The 22,245-nt window shown below is 39.2% G+C and overlaps 1 protein-coding gene across 1 annotated transcript in view; it reads left to right on the top strand.

Moving 5' to 3' along the window:
• Window positions 1-22,245, top strand: part of LOC141755710 (uncharacterized) — a 50,517-nt gene extending 28,272 nt beyond the window's left edge. Inside the window, exons 19-35 of the mRNA XM_074614821.1 lie at window positions 1,687-1,705; window positions 2,399-2,476; window positions 3,376-3,453; window positions 3,635-3,682; window positions 3,881-3,958; window positions 13,998-14,075; window positions 14,386-14,463; window positions 14,892-14,969; window positions 15,876-15,953; window positions 16,117-16,182; window positions 16,381-16,458; window positions 16,978-17,055; window positions 18,078-18,155; window positions 18,942-19,067; window positions 19,497-19,559; window positions 20,858-21,055; window positions 21,273-22,245. Of these exons, the coding sequence (XP_074470922.1) occupies window positions 1,687-1,705; window positions 2,399-2,476; window positions 3,376-3,453; window positions 3,635-3,682; window positions 3,881-3,958; window positions 13,998-14,075; window positions 14,386-14,463; window positions 14,892-14,969; window positions 15,876-15,953; window positions 16,117-16,182; window positions 16,381-16,458; window positions 16,978-17,055; window positions 18,078-18,155; window positions 18,942-19,067; window positions 19,497-19,559; window positions 20,858-21,055; window positions 21,273-21,550 (1,578 nt within the window). The 3' untranslated portion in view covers window positions 21,551-22,245. The remainder of the gene's footprint in view (window positions 1-1,686; window positions 1,706-2,398; window positions 2,477-3,375; window positions 3,454-3,634; window positions 3,683-3,880; window positions 3,959-13,997; window positions 14,076-14,385; window positions 14,464-14,891; window positions 14,970-15,875; window positions 15,954-16,116; window positions 16,183-16,380; window positions 16,459-16,977; window positions 17,056-18,077; window positions 18,156-18,941; window positions 19,068-19,496; window positions 19,560-20,857; window positions 21,056-21,272) is intronic.

Below are 22,245 nucleotides of genomic sequence, written 5' to 3'. Positions count from 1 at the left end.
TACCTTCAGCTTCGAGCTTTAAAACAAATTTGCGGTAACACGTTATTATTCCGTTAATTTTGACAGCCCTAGTTCAAATCGAAGAGTGCTTACCCAACACAACACCTGTTGTTGCAGAGGCAGAGTTACACACTGACTCGGACATCCAGACGCTGACTAGAGAAGAACTACATGAGCTGCTTCCTGGAAATAAGAAATTCCAACTGAGAAGGACCATCTTTAAAATAATACACAAACAGGTGAGCTGACAAGTTGAAGTGTGATTAGAGAGAGATTTAAATAGAGATAAATGACAATTGTACAAGTCGAATGCTGCATTGAAATAATTCTGTAATATAATATTTATTGTTTCAGAAGCCAGTTGATCAGGTCCTGAAAGAACTGAAAGAGTTCATCCCACGTGAATCTTTGAGGGGTATGTATGTACATCATTGTGATGAAGAAAACAAATTGTTCTTATCCGATTCTGTGGCTGGTTCAGATGAGTTTAATTCACTGCACAGTGGAGACAGAAGTTCACAACAAAGCTGTAGATTTCTCTCTGACCAGAGTGAGTTTCTGGCCAGGATTATATACTGTACAGGGTTACAGGAAATAACAGGATAAACAAACAATGTACACAAAGACAATATATAAAAAGAATAGAGATAGAAAAGAGAGATAGAAATATAAAAAATGTTCTTGACTTGCTAGCAGTTACTTTCACTTTCACATTCGTCAGCTATTTATTTTTTTGCACCATGATAGCAGGGCAATAATATTACTGTATGTAAATGTTTCTGTTGTCATCCAGATTCTAACAACCTGATTCTCTCTGTCCAGATGCTCTGACTAACAACGTTGTCCTGGCTGATTACCTGCCCATCCTAAAGACCCAAATGAATCATGTCCAGAGTCTCCTTGATGCTCACGTCAGTATTCTGGAAGGATTCAGCACAAATCAGCCAAACCAGCAATCTGTCACCTGTGGTCCAGATCCAGTGTCCCACTATGGCCAACCTGGTAGGCGTCAACAAGGAGCACCAGGTGAATCTCGCTCTCTTCAACTTCACACACACATTTACTAGCTGAGCTGAGCTTCCATTGTGACTGAAAATGGGGTCGATTTTTAAAGGACCAGTGTGTAACATTTAGAGGGATCTATTGGAAGGAATGGAAGATAATATTAATAGGTATGTTTTTATTTAGTGTATAATCACCTGAAAATAAGAGTCGTTGTGTTTTCCTTACCTTAGAATGAGGCGTTTATATTAGGGCTGTCAAAGTTAACGCGATAATAACGCGGCTAAATAACGCTCCAAACCTACGCAAAATTTTGGCAAGGAAGAACTAGCATGGCCATTTTCAAAGGTTCCCTTGACCTCTGACCTCAAGATATGTGAATGAAAATAGTTTTTAGGGTACCCACGAGTCTCCCCTTTACAGACATGCCCACTTTATGATAATCACATGCAGTTTGGGGCGATTCATAGTCAAGTCAGCACACTGACACACTGACAGCTGCAATCTGCAACTTCACCGCTAGATACCGCCAGATGTTACACACTGCACCTTTCAAATGATGTACTATAAAATTTGGAGTCACTAAGTGCATTTATGCCATTTTATGCTACAGACTCTTTGCCAGGCCCAAGTACCTCGGACGCCAGTGGTGAAATGGGGCACTATACTGGCCCAACTGGTGGCTATCCACAAGGACCACAAAGTAAATCTCATTTTCTTCCTCTTCACACTTTCATGACAGTAAGATTTTCTCATGTTAATGTTTGTTAATGTTTACAAGAGCAGACCGTTTAATGTGCTTTATTTGGTTGAGTAGCACTTCCCACATTCCATTCAACATTTACAACCACCTGTTACCACTTGGGTTAGTTTATTTTTTTATTTTTGGAGTCAGTAATTGCATTATGCCATTTGTCAGGTACAAGTACCTCATGGCCAAACTGATGGCGGTCCAAAAAGGGCACGAGGTGAATCTCACTCTCTTCCACTTCACAGTCTCATTACATGTTCAATGACTATTTGAGATTCAATTATGACTCAAAATGAAGGTATCTTTTTAGAGTTGATTTATAAATTATGTCCTATTAGATTTGGAGTCAGTAAGAACATATACACCATTTTATGTGGCAGACTGTTTGCCTGGTACAGGTACCTGGGGCGCTGGTGGTCAGACGGTGTTCCTTACTGGCCAAACTGATGAGCATCCACTATATTCCATATTCATTTATTAGCTTTTTTTCCACAGCTTTTGACCCTATCCCACTGCCTTATTCAGTGAACAGTATGTCACTTGCTCAGTTATAATGTCACTCTGCTACATATAGGTGTTAAGTTGGTCTATTTGGTTTAGTTTATTTTTATTTTTGGAGTCAGTAATTGCATTTTTATTTGTCAGGTACTAATACCTCAGCCACCGATGATCCGATGGACTCCCATCATGGCCAAACTGATGGCGGTTCACAAGGAGCACGAGGTGAATCTCACACTCTTCAACTTCACACTCTCATTACATGTTTAATCAGTAGTATTCAGTTTGAGGTTCCATCATAACTCAAAATGGAGTTGATTTTTTAAATTATATACTATAAGATTTGAAGTCACACAAAAATGTGAAAGGCTCTCTCAGGAGCCAGTGTTTGGTTTGTCCGTTCTGGGCTACTGTAGAAACATGGCGGAGCAACATGGCGGACTCCTTGAAGAGGACCTGCTCCCTTTGTAGATATGAAGGGCTCATTCTAAGCTAAGGGAAACACAATGATCCTTAGTTTCAGGTGATTATACATTAACAAAAAATAGTTATGAATATTATATTTCATTTCTATTAGTTCGGGGCTGCACGGTGGTGCAGTGGTTAGCACTGGCGCCTCACAGCTAGAGGGTTGCAGGTTCGAATCCGGCTTGGGACCCTTCTGTGTGGAGTTTGCATGTTCTCCCCGTGTGAGCGTGGGTTTTCTCCGGGTACTCCGGTTTCCTCCCACAGTCCAAAGACATGCAGGTTAGGTTAATTGTGGACTCTAAAATTGCCCGTAGGTGTGAATGTGAGCGTGAATGGTTGTCTGTCTCTATGTGTCAGCCCTGCGATGGACTGGCGACCTGTCCATGGTGTACCCTGCCTTCGCCCAATGTCGGCTGGGATCGGCTCCAGCCCCCCCGCGACCCCTAACGGGATAAGCGGTTGCAGATGGATGGATGGATTTCTATTAGTTCACCAAAATGTACACACTGGACCTTTAATCTGATAAATCAAAGCAGATTCAAAGGCTTGACATATTTTTATTTGGACACTCGTGCTGTTGATAGTAAAATATCTATCTGTAAGGTTTAGTTTATTTTTATTTTTGGAGTCAGTAATTCTATTATGCCATTTGTCAGGTACAAGTACCTCAGCCACTGATGATCCAGAGGAGTTGGTCATTGTCCAAACTGATAGCGGTCCACAAGGAGCACGAGGTGAATCTCACTCTCTTCCACTTCACACTCTCATTACATGTTCAATGACTATTTGAGATTCCATTATGACTCAAAATGAACGTATCTTTTTAGAGTTGATTTATAAATTATGTCCTATTAGATTTGGAGTCAGTAAGAACATATACACCATTTTATGTGGCAGACTCTTACTCTGGTACAGGTACCTCGGGCGCTGGTGGTCAAACGGTGTTCCTTACTGGCCAAACTGGTAGGCATCCACTATATTCCATATTCATTTATTAGCTTTTTTCCGCAGCTTTTGACCCTATCCCACTGCCTTATTCAGTGAACAGTATGTCACTTGCTCAGTTATAATGTCACTCTGCTACATATAGGTGTTAAGTTAATCTATTAGGTTTAGTTTATTTTTATTTTTGGAGTCAGTAATTGCATTGTCATTTGTCAGGTACTAATACCTCAGCCACCAATGATCTGATGAAGTCCCATCATGGCCAAACTGATGGCGGTTCACAAGGAGCACGAGGTGAATCTCACACTCTTCAACTTCACAATCTCATTACATGTTTAATCAGTAGTATTCAGTTTGAGGTTCCATCATAACTCAAAATGGAGTTGATTTTTGAATTATATACTATAAGATTTGAAGTCACACAAAAATGTGAAAGGCTCTCTCAGGAGCCAGTGTTTGGTTTGTCCGTTCTGGGCTACTGTAGAAACATGGCGGACTACGTGAAGAAGACCTGCTCCCTTTGTAGATATGAAGGGCTCATTCTAAGCTAACGGAAACACAATGATCCTTAGTTTCAGGTGATAAAACATGAACAAAAAATAGTTATGAATATTATATTCCATTTCTATTAAGTCCCCAAAATGTACACACTGGACCTTTAATCTGATAAATCAAAGCAGATTCAAAGCCTTGACATATTTTTATCTGGACACTCGTGCTGTTGATGGACACATAGTAAAATATCTATCTATCTGTATGGTTTAGTTTATTTTTATTTTTGGAGTCAGTAATTCTATTATGTCATTGGTCAGGTACAAGTACCTCAGCCACTGATGATCTGATGGAACCTGAGGCCGGTCCACAAAGAGCAACAGGTGAATCTCACTCTCTTCAACTTCACACTCTCATTACATATTTAATGAGTAGTATTTAAGATTCCATTATGAAAAGGTCAGAAGGTCTCTTTTTAGAGTTAATTATGTACTATCAGATTTGGAGTCAGTAAGTACATTTATGCCATTTAATGTTACAGACTCATTACCTGGTGCAGGTACTTCAGGCGTGGTCAAATAAAGCTCCATATTGTCCTTACTTCAAATGTTTAGTTTCCATTTCTGCCAGTCCTTCTATCAACCCATTTTAAAATACTTTAACTTTTTGATACTGAAATAACTTTTATCCAGTAAAGTGAATCATGCACAAAGCCCACAGTGGAGTTAAATTGTGTGTTTGGGAGTCATATCTGACTTAAGACCTTTTATACAACAGCTGCTTAAAAAATTAAATTCTATTTTTTTCTTTTGCTAAATATACACTATCATTCAAATGTTGGGGATTCACCTCTTATATTGATTGTTTTTCTTCTTTCCTTCAATAATGGCTATTTTAACAAAGATAAAAACTGTATAATACTGACACCAACAATCAAATGTAGTTTTGGCCCAAAGAGAAAAAGAATTAAATGATTCAAACTTCCATTTAGTTGATGTCCCCACGGTGTTGCATGACCATTTTCCCCCCAAATACCCTTTAGTTTTGAATTTGTTCTCCAGACCAGAAAAGCACAAGTGAGCTTTGATCATTATTGAACCACAACGTTGCAACTGGGCTCTAAATATTCTGGGAACCCGTTTTTCTTTGGGCCCTCTGCAGTCTGGTGGTTAGATTGAAGAGGTTTAATCTGTGATTTGTCAGTCCATAGTATGTTCATCTGATATTCCAATAATGTTAACCTTAGACTAACTTTCTATTTCTATTGTGAAGTTTGAAGAAGAGCTTTGCTAAAGCAACATATTGCCTGTTAATTCCAGCTTGTTATGGCATTATTGTGCACTTGACACTGAAACAGGAACCAGTTTAATTGCCGGTTTCTTTATTTCTATCTGCACACATCTATATATATCTTAACCAACCATTGTAGTGTTTTGTCCTCCATTTACAAAACAAACCATTCATACAAAATTACATCTATATGTAAAGAGGACATTCTACAACCTTAAAGCATGAAAGACCTTTAAAAAATATAGAGTAGTCCTCTCAGCCATCTGACTGAGAAGTTTGTCTTCAGAGCTTTCTGCCAGAAAGGGTTTATTTTAACCCAAAACATGATCTTTTCCTAATATATATATATATATATGTGTGTGTGTGTGTGTGTGTGTCCTATGCTCATCCATGTTTCTCTCTCTAGCCAAATTGAAGTACAGGATGGTTCTTGGTGGTAAAACCTTTGATGCCCATCTCAACCTGATGGAGAAAGTGAAGGATCAAGTTCAGATTCAGCTTCAGCCTGCTGGAAGCAATCAGGATCACGATATCACTTTTGTCTTCTGCCCGATCTGTTCACGTGTTGCGTCAGATGTTGAGGCAGCAATGACTGATGTTAAAGGTAAGGGAAAGATTTGTCACTCCGTTCATATTGAAATAGAAATTGCATCTAATTTTTTTTTTTTTTTTTTTATCTTTAATTGAATTTTGTATTACAGCTTCTTTCTAACTGATATAATCAAAGTTAAGTTATCAACATATTGATGTGTTGGCAAAAGAGAGTCTTTTGGTATATAATTTTGGTTAGTCTCTGAGAATTGCCTTCCACACTTAACCTTACAATTATTTCTTTCCATCCTAACTATCTCATTCTCCTTCCTCTCTTTTAGTGTCCTCAGATGATAAACCTGTCATTCTGGTGTTGATGCACCACACACGTGAGGTCAAGTACACATCATCTATAAAAACATGGCGTGACGACATTAAAGTTGTGTTGTACGTTCATGTTTTCTACCATGAGACAATACAAGGATTACTGACGTGTGAAGAAAATAATGCTGCTGTCTCTAAGATACAAAACGAATTACTGAAGCGCTTCATCCCGAGAAGTATAGATAGCAGGGGAAATCCCCAGGGTATGGGAGCTGGTGGTTTGGCTGGTAATACTTTTGGTAGAGGTGGTGGTAACTACAGGGGCTCTGATGTTGGCAGTGGTAGCAGTGGTCGTAGTAATTGGTCACCTGGTTGGCGGCGCAGTGATTATAGTTAGCAATGTAGGTGATGGTCATGATGGTGATGATTATTTCAGTTCACATCACAAGTAAAACAATATGTAATGGATTACATCAACAGCAAAAATAAAACAGGAAATTGATTGATTTAGACCATTTAGCGATTGCAAAAAAGCATTATTTTATCCTCGTTGGTAAAATTAGAACAGCTACTGATTGTGGTCTGATAATGTTAGTATTCATGCAGCGACATACATGAAACCTGCTTTGGTGGAGGTCTGTGCTCTCTGAGTGCACTTGTAGTCTTATAATTAAATGCATTTCCTATAATCACATGTCCAATATTCAGCTCTCCAGTTGCTATTGTTGTTTCTGTATATACACACGTGGACAAAATTGTTGTCACCCTTCCGTTAAAGTAAGAAAAACCCACAATGGTCACTGAAATAACTTGAAACTGACAAAAGTAATAATAAATAAAAATGTACTGAAAATTAACTAATGAAAATCAGACATTGCTTTTGAATTGTGGTTCAACAGAATCATTTTAAAAAAACAAACTAATGAAACTGGCCTGGACAAAAATGATGGTACCCTTAACTTAATATTTTGTTGCACAACCTTTTCAGGCAATCACTGCAATCAAGCGATTTCTGTAACTCTCAATGAGACTTCTGCACCTGTCGACAGGTATGTTGGCCCACTCCTCGTGAGCAAACTGCTCCAGCTGTCTCAGGTTTGAAGGGTGCCTTCTCCGAATGCATGTTTCAGCTCCTTCCACAGATGTTCAATAGGATTTAGATCAGGGCTCATAGAAGGCCACTTCAAAATAGTCCAATGTTTTGTTCTTAGTCATTCTTGGGTGTTTTTAGCTGTGTTTTGGATCATTATCCTGTTGGAGGACCCATGACCTGCGACTGAGACCAAGCTTTCTGACACTGGGCAGCACATTTCACTCCAGAATGCCTTGATAGTCTTGAGATTTCATTGTACCCTGCTTAGGGCGGCTGTGGCTCAGAGGGTAGAGCAGGTTGTCCACCAATCGGAAGGTCAGTGGTTCAATCCCCGGCTGCTCCGGGTCACATGTCGATGTGTCCTTGAGCAAGACACTTAACCCCAAATTGCTCCCGGAGGCATAGCCATCGGTGTGTGAATGAGTATTTAGATTAAATCCTGATGGGCAAAGTTGGCACCTTAGTAGCCTCTGCCATCAGTGTATGGATGTGTGTGTGAATGGGTGAATACTGACATGTAGTGTAAAGCGCTTTGAGTGGTCGGAAGACTAGAAAAGCGCTATATAAATCCAAGTCCAAGTCCATCCATATATTCAAGACACCCTGTTCCAGATGCAGCAAAGCAGCCCCATAACATAACCGAGCCTCCTCCATGTTTCACATTAGGTACAGTGTTCTTTTCTTTGGATGCTTCATTTTTGCGTCTGTGAACATAGAGCTGATGTGACTTGCCAAAAAGCTCCAGTTTTGTCTCATCTGTCCAAAGGACATTCTCCCAGAAGCTTTGTGGCTTGTCAATATGCATTTTGGCAAATTCATGCTCGCTTTTTTTATGATTTGGTGTCCTCCTCGGTCGTCTTCCATTAAGTCCACTTTGGCTCAAACAGCGACGGATGGTGCGATCTGACACTGATGTACCTTGACCTTGGAGTTCACCTCTAATCTCTTTGGAAGTTGTTCTGGGCTCTTTGGTTATCATTCGTATTATCCGTCTCTTCAATTTGTCATTAATTTTCCTCTTGCGGCCACGTCCAGGCAGGTTGGCTACAGTCCCATGGACCTTAAACTTCTGAATAATATGTGCAGCTGTAGTCACAGGAACATCAGGCTGCTTGGAGATGGTCTTATAGCCTTTACCTTTAACATGAAGGTCTATAATGTTCTTTCTGATCTCCTGAGACAACTCTCTCCTTAGCTTTCTGTGGTCCATGTTCAGTGTGGTACACACCATGATGCCAAACAGCACAGTGACTACTTTTCACCCTTTAAATAGGCAGACTGACTGATTAAAAGTTTGAAGATGCCTGTGATGCTAATTACAGGACACACCTTAGTTTAACATGTCCCTATGGTCACATTATTTTACATCTTTTCTAGGGGTACCATCATTTTTGTCCAGGCCAGTTTCATTGGTTTGTTTTTTTAAATGATTCTGTTGAACTACAATTCAAAAACAATATCTGATTTTCATTAGTTAATTTTCAGTGAATTTTTATTTATTATTACTTTTGTCAGTTTCAAGTTATTTCAGTGACTATTGTGGGTTTTTCTTTCTTTAACGGAAAGGTACCAACAATTTTGTCCACGTATGTATATTAAGATGAATGTACAATAAGTGATTAAAGAGTGTCGCACAGCTCAGTAACCGGCCAAAGGATGACCTTTGTGTATTTATCAGGACACATGCTAAATAATGAATGCAATAGTATAGATTAAAAATAAAGATGTTTGCTTTAAAGTGTGAATGTGCATTTTTGCTGTCCCTTATTGTAAAGTCCACGTTGCAGAAAGCGTATGTAAGGTGTGATGATTAATATACCTAATACTTTAAATAAACTGCAATCATTGGTGTAAAAAGTGTCTGCATCAGCCTCATATGAATGACTAAATACCATGAACCTATCATGTATCTTTTCCACGTACACAGTGTAAGAATAGTGTGTGGATCCAAAATCACTTTGATTCTATCATGAATTACTCAATAATAATAATAATAATAATAATTAGGGATGTCAAAGTTAATGCGATAATAAGGGGTTAACACATTCGTTTTAACACCACTAATTTCTTTAACGCATTAACACAATCGATCTTCGGAGGTTGTAGCGGCCTCAGTTTTAAAGCAAGAGAGAAGATACTGGTTTCGTATGAAACTACAAAACCTAAGGAACCATATGTCATACTTTCATGTCGCGAAGGAGGCTAAATAACGCTCCAAACCTATGCTAAATTGCGGAAAAACTGTCATGGCCATTTTCAAAGGGGCCCCTTGACCTCTGACCTCCAGTTATGTGAATGAAAATTGTTTCTATAGGTACCCACGAGTCTCCCCTTTACAGACATGCCCTCTTTATGATAATCACATGCAGTTTTGGGGAAAGCCATAGTCAAGTCAGCACACTGACACACTGACAGCTGTTGTTGCCTGTTGGGCTGCAGTTTGCCATGTTATGATTTGAACATATTTTTTATGCTAAATGCAGTACCTGTGAGGGTTTCTGGACAATATCTGTCATTGTTTTATACATACAATGGATAAAGCAAGCATATTTGTCCACTCCCATATTTACAAGTGTATTAAATACAGGACAAATCTCCCTTTAAGGTACATTTTGAACAGATAAAAAATGTGCGATTCATTTAACTATGGACAATCATGTGATTAATCGTGATTAAATATTTTAATCGATGGACAGCCCTAATAATAATAATACTAAATAGTGCAATCAAGTCAACTTTGCACATTTCACCTCACCACACGGAACACAAAACACTGTTCACATTTTTTTAAGAGCCATGCATTATCAAATTATGACAAAATTATATCAAAATGACACTGTTTTTCTGTATGGCTTACTACTAAGATACAATATCTCTTTCTCAACTTGGCTCCAAGGTGTGTAAAATACAGCTGTAAAGTTTTTATCACGACAGACAATATTTCATATTTAGTAGTGATCACAGCTGATTACAAAGTCTGACCTAGACAACAAGTCTAACATACATTTTTTAGAAACATTTACCAAAACTCAATTGAATTCTTCAAGTTAATATTTACTTCTGTGCAAAATGTGTACTAGGTCAAGTGTCAAGTTGCCACCATACTTTTAGGCTCTGATGCACAGCTGGAAGGATCTATAGAGACAAACCACTGCTTTAAAAATTAAAAAGCACTGCTCTAATTAGCAGCAGAACGGAGGTCAAAGGGGCTGAACTGAACCAACATCTTGGTCACATCTGGCAGGTAAAAAAGTCTGTAAACACACAGACTTGCACATGGCTTCGGACCTGGACTGCTTTTTCATTCATCTGGTTTTTTATATCCATATGTACCGTATACTGTGTATACTGGACTATTTTGCACTATTTTAAGTATTTTACTAGTTTTAGTACTATATTAGTATCATTATTTTTAACTTTACAATAGCCCCTCGGGGACAAATAAAGTGATTTGAATTGAATTGAATTGAATTGAAAATAAATAGTTCCCTCTGCCTATAAAACCATGATGTGAATGTAGCTGAGTAAATGTACAGAATAGGATGCAACTTTTAAGTTGGCTGATGTTGTTGGCCTTTTTGGCAATGGTACTGCTGGAGTAGAAGGGGTTTATGGATTATTAAGGTGTGCACCAGCAGCACCAGCAGCAGCAGCAGTTAAAAAAAGCTTTTAGGTTATCAAACACCTAGAAAATAGAGAATCTACAGCAGAGGAAGGAGTTATTCTTTTTAGTTAGTAAATGGATATTTTAGTTTAAATCCAGTAGATGGCGGTAATGCAACATTTTGATGTGAGTCGCCTTTAAAAACCAAAGAAGAGTAAGTTTCTTAGTTTCACTTTCTGTTGACTGTAAATGTGGTTATTATTGGATGTGCGCACTTAGAGCAGAAATACGATCTAGACTGTTTTTTATTTTATATTTTGGTTAAATAATTGACAGCTACCTTCAGCAAACGGCTGATAGTAACGTTGATGGATCCAGGTTATTGAAGTAAATCATCTATCGTGTGATTGGATCAGTTTAAAGGTCTCTTTCTCAGTTTCCTGTCAACATCTTCTCTCCAGTACTGAAGAGTTTAGCTCGTCTACACAACTAAAGGTTTGTATCCTGATCTCTCACAAGGCATTTCAATACAACAACAGAGGAGAAAAAAATAGATCTACAAATCCATGTGATAAATCTGTCTTGATCCGTCTGTCTTGTCTTTCTGCAGGTGAAGTCATGTCACGTTTACTGAGTGAAATAAAACAACAGGACGAAGCAGCAGCTGCTGCGTTGGAAGGTACGTGACTGATTTTAGAGAGTTTAGTGCAAATAAACCACAAACATAGTAGCCTCAGTTTTATAAACTGTCACATTGATGCTGAACTGTATTTAGATTAGGGCTGTCAATCGATTCAAATATTTATTCGCGATTAATCGCATGATTGTTCATAGTTAATTGTGATTATTCACAAATTAATCACACATTTTTTGATCTGTTCAAAATGCACTTTAAAGGGAGATTTGTCAAGTATTTAATACTCTTATGGCAGTGGGCAAATATGCTTGCTTTATGCAAATGTATGTATTTATTATTGGAAATCAATTAACAACACAAAACAATGACAAATATTGTCCAGAAACCCTCACAGGTACTGCATTTAGCATTCAAAAATATGCTCAAATCATATCATGGCAAACTCAAGCCCAACAGCTGTCAGTGTGTCAGTGTGCTGACTTGACTATGATTTGCCCCAAACTGCATGTGATTATCATAAAGCGGGCATGTCTGTAAAGGGGAGACTCGTGGGTACCCATAGAACCCATTTACGTTCACATAATAGGTCAGAGGTCAAGGAACCCATTTAAAAAATGGCCATGCCAGTTTTTCTTCACAATATTTAGCATAAGTTTGGAGCGTTATTTAAACCTCTTTATCCACAACCTAGTATGATGTGGTTGGTACCAATGGATTCCTCAGGTTTTTGTAGTTTCATACGATACCAGTACCTTCAGCTTCGAGCTTTAAAACAAATTTGCGGTAACACGTTATTATTCCGTTAATTTTGACAGCCCTAGTTCAAATCGAAGAGTGCTTACCCAACACAACACCTGTTGTTGCAGAGGCAGAGTTACACACTGACTCGGACATCCAGTCGCTGACTAGAGAAGAACTACATGAGCTGCTTCCTGGAAATAAGAAATTCCAACTGAGAAGGACCATCTTTAAAATAATACACAAAAAGGTGAGTTGACAAGTTGAAGTGTGATTAGAGAGAGATTTAAATAGAGATAAATGACAATTGTACAAGTCGAATGCTGCATTGAAATAATTCTGTAATATAATATTTATTGTTTCAGAAGCCAGTTGATCAGGTCCTGAAAGAACTGAAAGAGTTCATCCCACGTGAATCTTTGAGGGGTATGTATGTACATCATTGTGATGAAGAAAACAAATTGTTCTTATCCGATTCTGTGGCTGGTTCAGATGAGTTTAATTCACTGCACAGTGGAGACAGAAGTTCACAACAAAGCTGTAGATTTCTCTCTGACCAGAGTGAGTTTCTGGCCAGGATTATATACTGTACAGGGTTACAGGAAATAACAGGATAAACAAACAATGTACACAAAGACAATATATAAAAAGAATAGAGATATAAAAGAGAGATAGAAATATAAAAAATGTTCTTGACTTGCTAGCAGTTACTTTCACTTTCACATTCGTCAGCTATTTATTTTTTTGCACCATGATAGCAGGGCAATAATATTACTGTATGTAAATGTTTCTGTTGTCATCCAGATTCTAACAACCTGATTCTCTCTGTTCAGATGCTCTGACTAACAACGGTGTCCTGGTTGATTACCTGCACATCCTAAAGACCCAAATGAATCATGTCCTTGATGCTCACATCAGTATTCTGGAAGGAATCAGCACAAAACAGCCAAACCAGCAATCTGCCACCTGTGGTCCAGATCCAGAGTCCCACAATGGCCAACCTGATGGGCTTCAACAAGGAGCACCAGGTGAATCTCGCTCTCTTCAACTTCACACACATTTAGCTGAGCTGAGCTTCCATTGTGACTGAAAATGGGGTCGATATTTAAAGGACCAGTGTGTAACATTTAGAGGGATCTATTGGTAGAAATGGAAGATAATATTAATAGGTATGTTTTTATTTAGTGTATAATCACCTGAAAATAAGAGTCGTTGTGTTTTCCTTACCTTAGAATGAGCCGTTTATATTAGGGCTGTCAAAGTTAACGCGATAATAACGCGGCTAAATAACGCTCCAAACCTACGCAAAATTTTGGCAAGGAAGAACTAGCATGGCCATTTTCAAAGGTTCCCTTGACCTCTGACCTCAAGATATGTGAATGAAAATAGTTTTTTGGGTACCCACGAGTCTCCCCTTTACAGACATGCCCACTTTATAATAATCACATGCAGTTAGGGGCGATTCATAGTCAAGTCAGCACACTGACACACTGACAGCTGCAATCTGCAACTTCACCGCTAGATACCGCCAGATGTTACACACTGCACCTTTCAAATGATGTACTATAAAATTTGGAGTCACTAAGTGCATTTATGCCATTTTATGCTACAGACTCTTTGCCAGGCCCAAGTACCTCGGACGCCAGTGGTGAAATGGGGCACTATACTGGCCCAACTGGTGGCTATCCACAAGGACCACAAAGTAAATCTCATTTTCTTCCTCTTCACACTTTCATGACATATATACAGTAAGATTTTCTCATGTTAATGTTTGTTAATGTTTACAAGAGCAGACCCTTTAATGTGCTTTATTTGGTTGAGTAGCACTTCCCACATTCCATTCAACATTTACAACCACCTGTTACCACTTGACCCGGGTCCTGCACTTTTGGAACACTTTTGGATATGGTCATAAATCTCTGCTACATATAGGTTTGAAATTAATCTATTTCATGTGGTTTAGTTTATTTTTTTATTTTTGGAGTCAGTAATTGCATTATGCCATTTGTCAGGTGCAAGTACCTCAGCCACCGATGGTCAAGTGCGGTCCCTCAATGGCCAAACTGATGGCGGTCCAAAAAGGGCACGAGGTGAATCTCACTCTCTTCCACTTCACAGTCTCATTACATGTTCAATGATTATTTGAGATTCAATTATGACTCAAAATGAAGGTATCTTTTTAGAGTTGATTTATAAATTATGTCCTATTAGATTTGGAGTCAGTAAGAACATATACACCATTTTATGTGGCAGACTGTTTGCCTGGTACAGGTACCTGGGGCGCTGGTGGTCAGACGGTGTTCCTTACTGGCCAAACTGATGAGCATCCACTATATTCCATATTCATTTATTAGCTTTTTTTCCACAGCTTTTGACCCTATCCCACTGCCTTATTCAGTGAACAGTATGTCACTTGCTCAGTTATAATGTCACTCTGCTACATATAGGTGTTAAGTTGGTCTATTTGGTTTAGTTTATTTTTATTTTTGGAGTCAGTAATTGCATTTTTATTTGTCAGGTACTAATACCTCAGCCACCAATGATCCGTTGGAGTCCCATCATGGCCAAAGTGATGGCGGTTCACAAGGAACATCAGGTGAATCTCACTCTCTTCAACTTCACACTCTCATTACATGTTTAATCAGTAATATTCAGTTTGAGGTTCCATCATAACTCAAAATGGAGTTGATTTTTAAATGATATACTATAAGATTTGAAGTCACACAAAAATGTGAAAGGCTCTCTCAGGAGCCAGTGTTTGGTTTGTCCGTTCTGGGCTACTGTAGAAACATGGCGGAGCAACATGGCGGACTCCTTGAAGAGGACCTGCTCCCTTTGTAGATATGAAGGGCTCATTCTAAGCTAAGGGAAACACAATGATCCTTAGTTTCAGGTGATTATACATTAACAAAAAATAGTTATGAATATTATATTTCATTTCTATTAGTTCGGGGCTGCACGGTGGTGCAGTGGTTAGCACTGGCGCCTCACAGCTAGAGGGTTGCAGGTTCGAATCCGGCTTGGGACCCTTCTGTGTGGAGTTTGCATGTTCTCCCCGTGTGAGCGTGGGTTTTCTCCGGGTACTCCGGTTTCCTCCCACAGTCCAAAGACATGCAGGTTAGGTTAATTGTGGACTCTAAAATTGCCCGTAGGTGTGAATGTGAGCGTGAATGGTTGTCTGTCTCTATGTGTCAGCCCTGCGATGGACTGGCGACCTGTCCATGGTGTACCCTGCCTTCGCCCAATGTCGGCTGGGATCGGCTCCAGCCCCCCCGCGACCCCTAACGGGATAAGCGGTTGCAGATGGATGGATGGATTTCTATTAGTTCACCAAAATGTACACACTGGACCTTTAATCTGATAAATCAAAGCAGATTCAAAGGCTTGACATATTTTTATTTGGACACTCGTGCTGTTGATGGACACATAGTAAAATATCTATCTGTAAGGTTTAGTTTATTTTTATTTTTGGAGTCAGTAATTCTATTATGCCATTTGTCAGGTACAAGTACCTCAGCCACCGATGGTCAAGTGCAGTCCGTCAATGTCCAAACTGATAGCGGTCCACAAGGAGCACGAGGTGAATCTCACTCTCTTCCACTTCACACTCTCATTACATGTTCAATGACTATTTGAGATTCCATTATGACTCAAAATGAACGTATCTTTTTAGAGTTGATTTATAAATGAGGTCCTATTAGATTTGGAGTCAGTAAGATCATATACACCATTTTATGTTGCAGACTCTTACTCTGGTACAGGTACCTCGGGCGCTGGTGGTCAAACGGTGTTCCTTACTGGCCAAACTGGTAGGCATCCACTATATTCCATATTCATTTATTAGCTTTTTTCCGCAGCTTTTGACCCTATCCCACTGCCTTATTCAGTGAACAGTATGTCACTTGCTCAGTTATAACATCACTCTGCTACATATAGGTGTTAAGTTAATCTATTAGGTTTAGTTTATTTTTATTTTTGGAGTCAGTAATTGCATTGTCATTTGACAGGTACTAATACCTCAGCCACCAATGATCCGATGAAGTCCCATCATGGCCAAACTGATGGCGGTTCACAAGGAGCACGAGGTGAATCTCACACTCTTCAACTTCACAATCTCATTACATGTTTAATCAGTAGTATTCAGTTTGAGGTTCCATCATAACTCAAAATGGAGTTGATTTTTGAATTATATACTATAAGATTTGAAGTCACACAAAAATGTGAAAGGCTCTCTCAGGAGCCAGTGTTTGGTTTGTCCGTTCTGGGCTACTGTAGAAACATGGCGGACTACGTGAAGAAGACCTGCTCCCTTTGTAGATATGAAGGGCTCATTCTAAGCTAACGGAAACACAATGATCCTTAGTTTCAGGTGATAAAACATTAACAAAAAATAGTTATGAATATTATATTTCATTTCTATTAGTTCCCCAAAATGTACACACTGGACCTTTTAATCTGATAAATCAAAGCAGATTCAAAGCCTTGACATATTTTTATCTGGACACTTGTGCTGTTGATGGACACATAGTAAAATATCTATCTATCTGTATGGTTTAGTTTATTTTTATTTTTGGAGTCAGTAATTCTATTATGTCATTGGTCAGGTCCAAGTACCTCAGCCACCGATGGTCAAGTGCAGTCCCACAATGACCAAACTGATGGCGGTCCAAAAAGGACACGAGGTGAATCTCACTCTCTTCCACTTCACACTCTCATTACATGTTCAATGACTATTTGAGATTCCATTATGACTCAAAATGAACGTATCTTTTTAGAGTTGATTTATAAATTATGTCCTATTAGATTTGGAGTCAGTAAGATCATATACACCATTTTATGTGGCAGACTCTTACTCTGGTACAGGTACCTCAGGCGCTGGTGGTCAAACGGTGTTCCTTACTGGCCAAACTGGTGGGCATCCACTATATTCCATATTCATTTATTAGCTTTTGTTCCGCAGCTTTCAACCCTATCCCACTGCCTTATTCAGTGAACACTATGTAACTTGCTCAGTTATAACGTCACTCTGCTACATATAGGTATTAAGTTAATTTATTTGATATGGTTTTGTTTATTTTATTTTTGGAGTCAGTAATTACCTCCACCAAGGCCAAAAGCCTTGGGCCAAGGAGGTTATATTTTCACCGGCGTTGGTTTGTCTGTCTGTCTGTGTGTTAGCAGGATTACTCGAAAAGTTTGCGATGAATTTGAATGAAAGGAGGGGTGGGGTGTGGCACAATGAACAATCCATTCGATTTTGGTGGCGATCTGGATCATGGTCCGAAGACAGGACTTATTTTAAGGATTCCGATTAGCCTGAGCATTCAGACCACAGGGTATAACACATGCGCAGTGTAACTGATGACGCGTTGATGATGCGTGACCCAGCCCCCTTCTGAGAGCAGAGAAATACGTGTGTGGATGTGTGGCGAGACTCCGAGGTGCGGGAGCTGCTGGCCGTCCGCGTTTAGAAAGAAAAAAGCGGTAGATGACGGGATGAGAGACAACGTAGTGTAACGTTATACAGACATAACAAGGCTGCTGAATGAGAGAGGCATCTGCCGATACGTTACACGGAAACACACCGTGTTAATAATAAGCCGACCACCTCAGGGTAAGCTGTGATCTGTTTTTTAAGTCATGCACCTTGGCGGAGGTCTGCGCTCTCCGAGTGCCATTATAGTTGCATTATGTCATTTGTCAGGTACAAGCACCTCAGCCACCGATGGTCCAGAGGAGTCCCATAATTGCCAAACTGATGGCGGTCCACAAGGAGCACCAGGTGAATCTCACTCTCTCCCACTTCACACTCTCATTCCATGTTTAACTAGAATTGCACTTGGAGAGCGCAAACCTCCGCCTGCGCGTGACTTTAAAAACAGATCACAGCTCACAGCTGGCGGTTACGTGAGGTGGTCGGCTTATTATTAACACGGTGTGTTTCAGTGTAACGTATCGGCGGATGCCTCTCTCATTCAGCAGCCTTGTTATGTCTGTATAACGCTACACTACGTTGTCTGTCATCCCGTCAGCTACAGCTTTGTTCTTTCTCACCGCGGACGGACAGCAGCTTCCGCACACACATCCACACCATGGATGTATTAAGATCCACACACATATCTCTCTGCTCGAAGAAGGAGGAAGAAGTCGGGGCCATGCGACATCAACGCGTCATCAGTTACACTGCGCATGTGTCATACCCTGTGGTCTTAATGCACAGGCTGATCGGAATTCTTAAAAAAATTCCTGAATCTGGATCATGATCTGGATCGCCACCAAAATCTATTGGATTGTTCCTTGTGCCACACCCGACCCCTCCAAAACATTTCATTCAAATCCATTGCAGACTTTTGGAGTAATCCTGCTAACGGACAAACAAACAAACAAACCAACAAACAAACCAACGCCAGTGAAAACATAACCTCCTTCCTAGGCCTTCGGCCTTGGCGGAGGTAATCAGTAGTATTCAGTTTGAGGTTCCATCATAACTCAAAATGGAGTTGATTTTTAAATTATATACTGTAAGATTTGGAGTCACTAAGTGCATTTACGCCATTTTATGTTGTAGACTCTTTGCCAGGTAGAGGTACCTCGGATGCCAGTGGTGAAATTAAGCCCCATACTGGCCAAACTGGTGGCCTTACAGGATTATGGAGTCGGTTGCAAAGATACGGAAAACAACAGCGGTCTTCAGGTAACGTGAAAACATGAAAGGCTCTCTCTAGAGCCAGTGTTTGGTTTGTTCGTTCTGGGCTACTGTAGAAACATGGCGGAGCAACATGGCATACTCTGAAGAGGACCCACTCCCTATGTAGACATGAAGGGCTCATTCTAAGCTAACGAAAACACAATGATTCTTATTTTCAGGTGATTATACACTAATGAAAACATAGTATTCATATTTGTATATAATATTGTAATTGTATTCCATTTCTATTAGTTCCCAAAATGCTACACACTAGACCTTTAATCCAATAAATCAAAGCAGATTCAAAGCCTTGACATATTTTTATCTGGACACTCGTGCTGTTGATGGACACAGTAAAATATCTATCTAGCTGTATGGTTTAGTTTATTTTTATTTTTGGAGTCAGTAATTGCATTATGCCATTTATTACCTCAGTCACTGGTGGTCTGACAGAGTCCCTCAATGACAAACCTGAGGCCGGTCCACAAGGCGCACAAGGTGAGTCTCACTCTCTTCAACTTCACACTCTCATTACATGTTTAATGAGTAGTATTTAAGATTCTATTAGGAAAAGGTCAGAAGGTCTCTTTTTAGAGTTAATTATGTATTATCAGATTTGGAGTCAGTAAGTACATTTATGCCATTTAATGTTACAGACTCATTACCTGGTGCAGGTACTTCAGGCGCCAGTGGTCAAATAACGCTCCATATTGTCCTTACTTCAAATGTTTAGTTTCCATTTCTGCCAGTCCTTCTATCAACCCATTTTAAAATACTTTAACTTTTTGATACTGAAATAACTTTAATCCATTAAAGTGAATCATGCACAAAGCCCACAGTGGAGTTAAATTGTGTGTTGGGGAGTCATATCTGACTTTAGACCTTTTATACAACAGCTGCTTAAAAAATTAAATTTGATAAATATACACTATTGTTCAAAAGTTGGGGATTCACCTCTTATATTGATTGCTTTTCTTCTTTCCGTTAACAGTTTAACAAAGATAAAAACTGTATAATTCAGACACCAACAATTAATGTAGTTTTGGCCCAAAAGAAGAAGAATTAAATGATTCAAACTTCCATTTAGTCAATGTCCCCACGGTGTTGCATGACCATTTCCCCCCCCAAATACCCTTTAGTTTTGAATTTGTTCTCCAGGCCAGAAAAGCGCAAGTGAGCTTTGATCATTATTGAACCACAACGGTGCAACTGGGCTCCAAATATTCTGGGAACCCGCTTTTCTTTGGGCCCTCTGTAGGCTGGTGGTTAGATTGAAGAGGTTTAAACTGTGATTTGTCAGTCCATAGTATGTTCAGCTGATATTCCAACAGTACTAACCCTAGTCTAACCTTCTATTTCTATTGTGAAGTTTTAAGAAGAGCTTTGATAAAGCAACATGTTGCCTGTTAATTCCAGGTTATGGCATTATTGTACACTTGACACTGAAACAGTAACAGTTTATTTTTGAATCTGCACACACTTGATGCTAAGCTTCCAGTTTCTTAACCAACTATTGTAGTGTTTTGTCCTCCATGCAGAAAACGAACCCTTCATACAAAATAACATCTATTTATAAAGACGACATTCTACAACCTAAAAGCATGAAAGACCTTTCAAAAATATAGAGTAGTCCTCTCAGCCATCTGACTGAGAAGTTCGTCTTCAGAGCTTTCTGCCAGAAAGGGTTTATTTTAACCCAAAACATGATCTTTTCCTAATATATATATATATATATATATATATATGTATATGTGTTTGTGTGTGTGTCCTATGCACATTCATCTTTCTCTCTCTAGCCAAATTGAAGTACAGGATGGTTGTCAGCGGTAAAACCTTCGGTGCCCATCTGAAGCTGATGGAGAGAGTGAAGGATCAAGTTCAGAATCAGCTTCAGCTTGATGAAAGCAGTCAGGATCACGAGATCACTTTTCTCTTCTGCCCGATCTGTTCACGCGTTGCATCAGATGTTGAGGCAGCAATGACTGATGTTAAAGGTAAGGGAAAGATTTGTCCCCCCCGCCCCTTTCATATTGAAATGGAAATTGCACCTAATTTATTTTTGATTTGTTTTTTTATCTTTAATTGAATTTTGAATTACAAGTTTCTTTCTGACTTATATAATAATAGAGAATTGCCTTCCACACTGAACCTTACACTTTACTTTTCCATCCTAACTAACTCATTCTCCTTCCTCTCTTTTGGTGTCCTCAGATGATAAACCTGTCATTCTGGTGTTGATGCACCACACACGTGAAGTCAAGTACACATCATCTCTGCAAACATGGCATGACAACAATAAAGTTGTGTTGTACATTCATGTTTTCTTCCATGACACAATACAAGGATTACTGAACTGTGAAGAAAATAATGCTGCTGTCTCTAAGATACAAAAAGATTTACTGGAGCGCTTCTTCCCGGGAAGTATAGATAGCAGGGGAAATCCCCAGGGTATGGGAGCTGGTGGTTTGACTGGTAATACTTCTGGTTGAGGTGGTGGTAACGACAGGGGCTCTGATGTTGACAGTAGTAGCAGTGGTCTTAGTAAGTGGTTTACGGTTGGTAAACCTAGTTGGTTAGGTCAGTAGAGTTAGCAATGTAGGTGATGGTCATGATGGTGATGATTATTTCAGTTCACATCACAACTATGGATTACATCAACAGCAAAAATAAAACAGGCAACTGATTGATTTAGACCATTTACCGATTGCAAAAAAGCATTATTTTATCCTCGTTGGTAAAATTAGAACAACTACTGATTGTGGTCTGATGATGTTAGTATTCATGCAACGACGTACATGAAACCTGCTTTGGTGGAGGTCTGCACTCTCTGAGTGCACTTCTAGTCTTATAATAAAATGCATTTCCTATAATCACATGTCCAATATTCAGCTCTCCAGTTGCTATTGTTGTTTCTGTATATATATTAAGATGAATGTACAATAAGTGATTAAAAAGTGTCGCACAGCTCAGTAACCGGCCAAAGGATGACCTTTGTGTATTTATCAGGACACATGCTAAATAATGAATGCAAAAATATAGATTCAAAATAAAGATGTTTGCTTTAAAGTGTGAATGTGCATTTTTGCTGTCCCTTATTGTAAAGTCATGTTGCAGAAAGTGTATGTAAGGTGTGATGATTAATATACCTAATACTTTAAATAAACTGCAATTATTGGTGTAAAAA

Source organism: Sebastes fasciatus, chromosome 18, assembly GCF_043250625.1.
Source record: "Sebastes fasciatus isolate fSebFas1 chromosome 18, fSebFas1.pri, whole genome shotgun sequence".
NCBI classification, from domain to species: domain Eukaryota; kingdom Metazoa; phylum Chordata; class Actinopteri; order Perciformes; family Sebastidae; genus Sebastes; species Sebastes fasciatus.
Note: the sequence above shows the minus strand (reverse complement) of the source record. Positions and strands in the feature narration are given on the sequence as shown.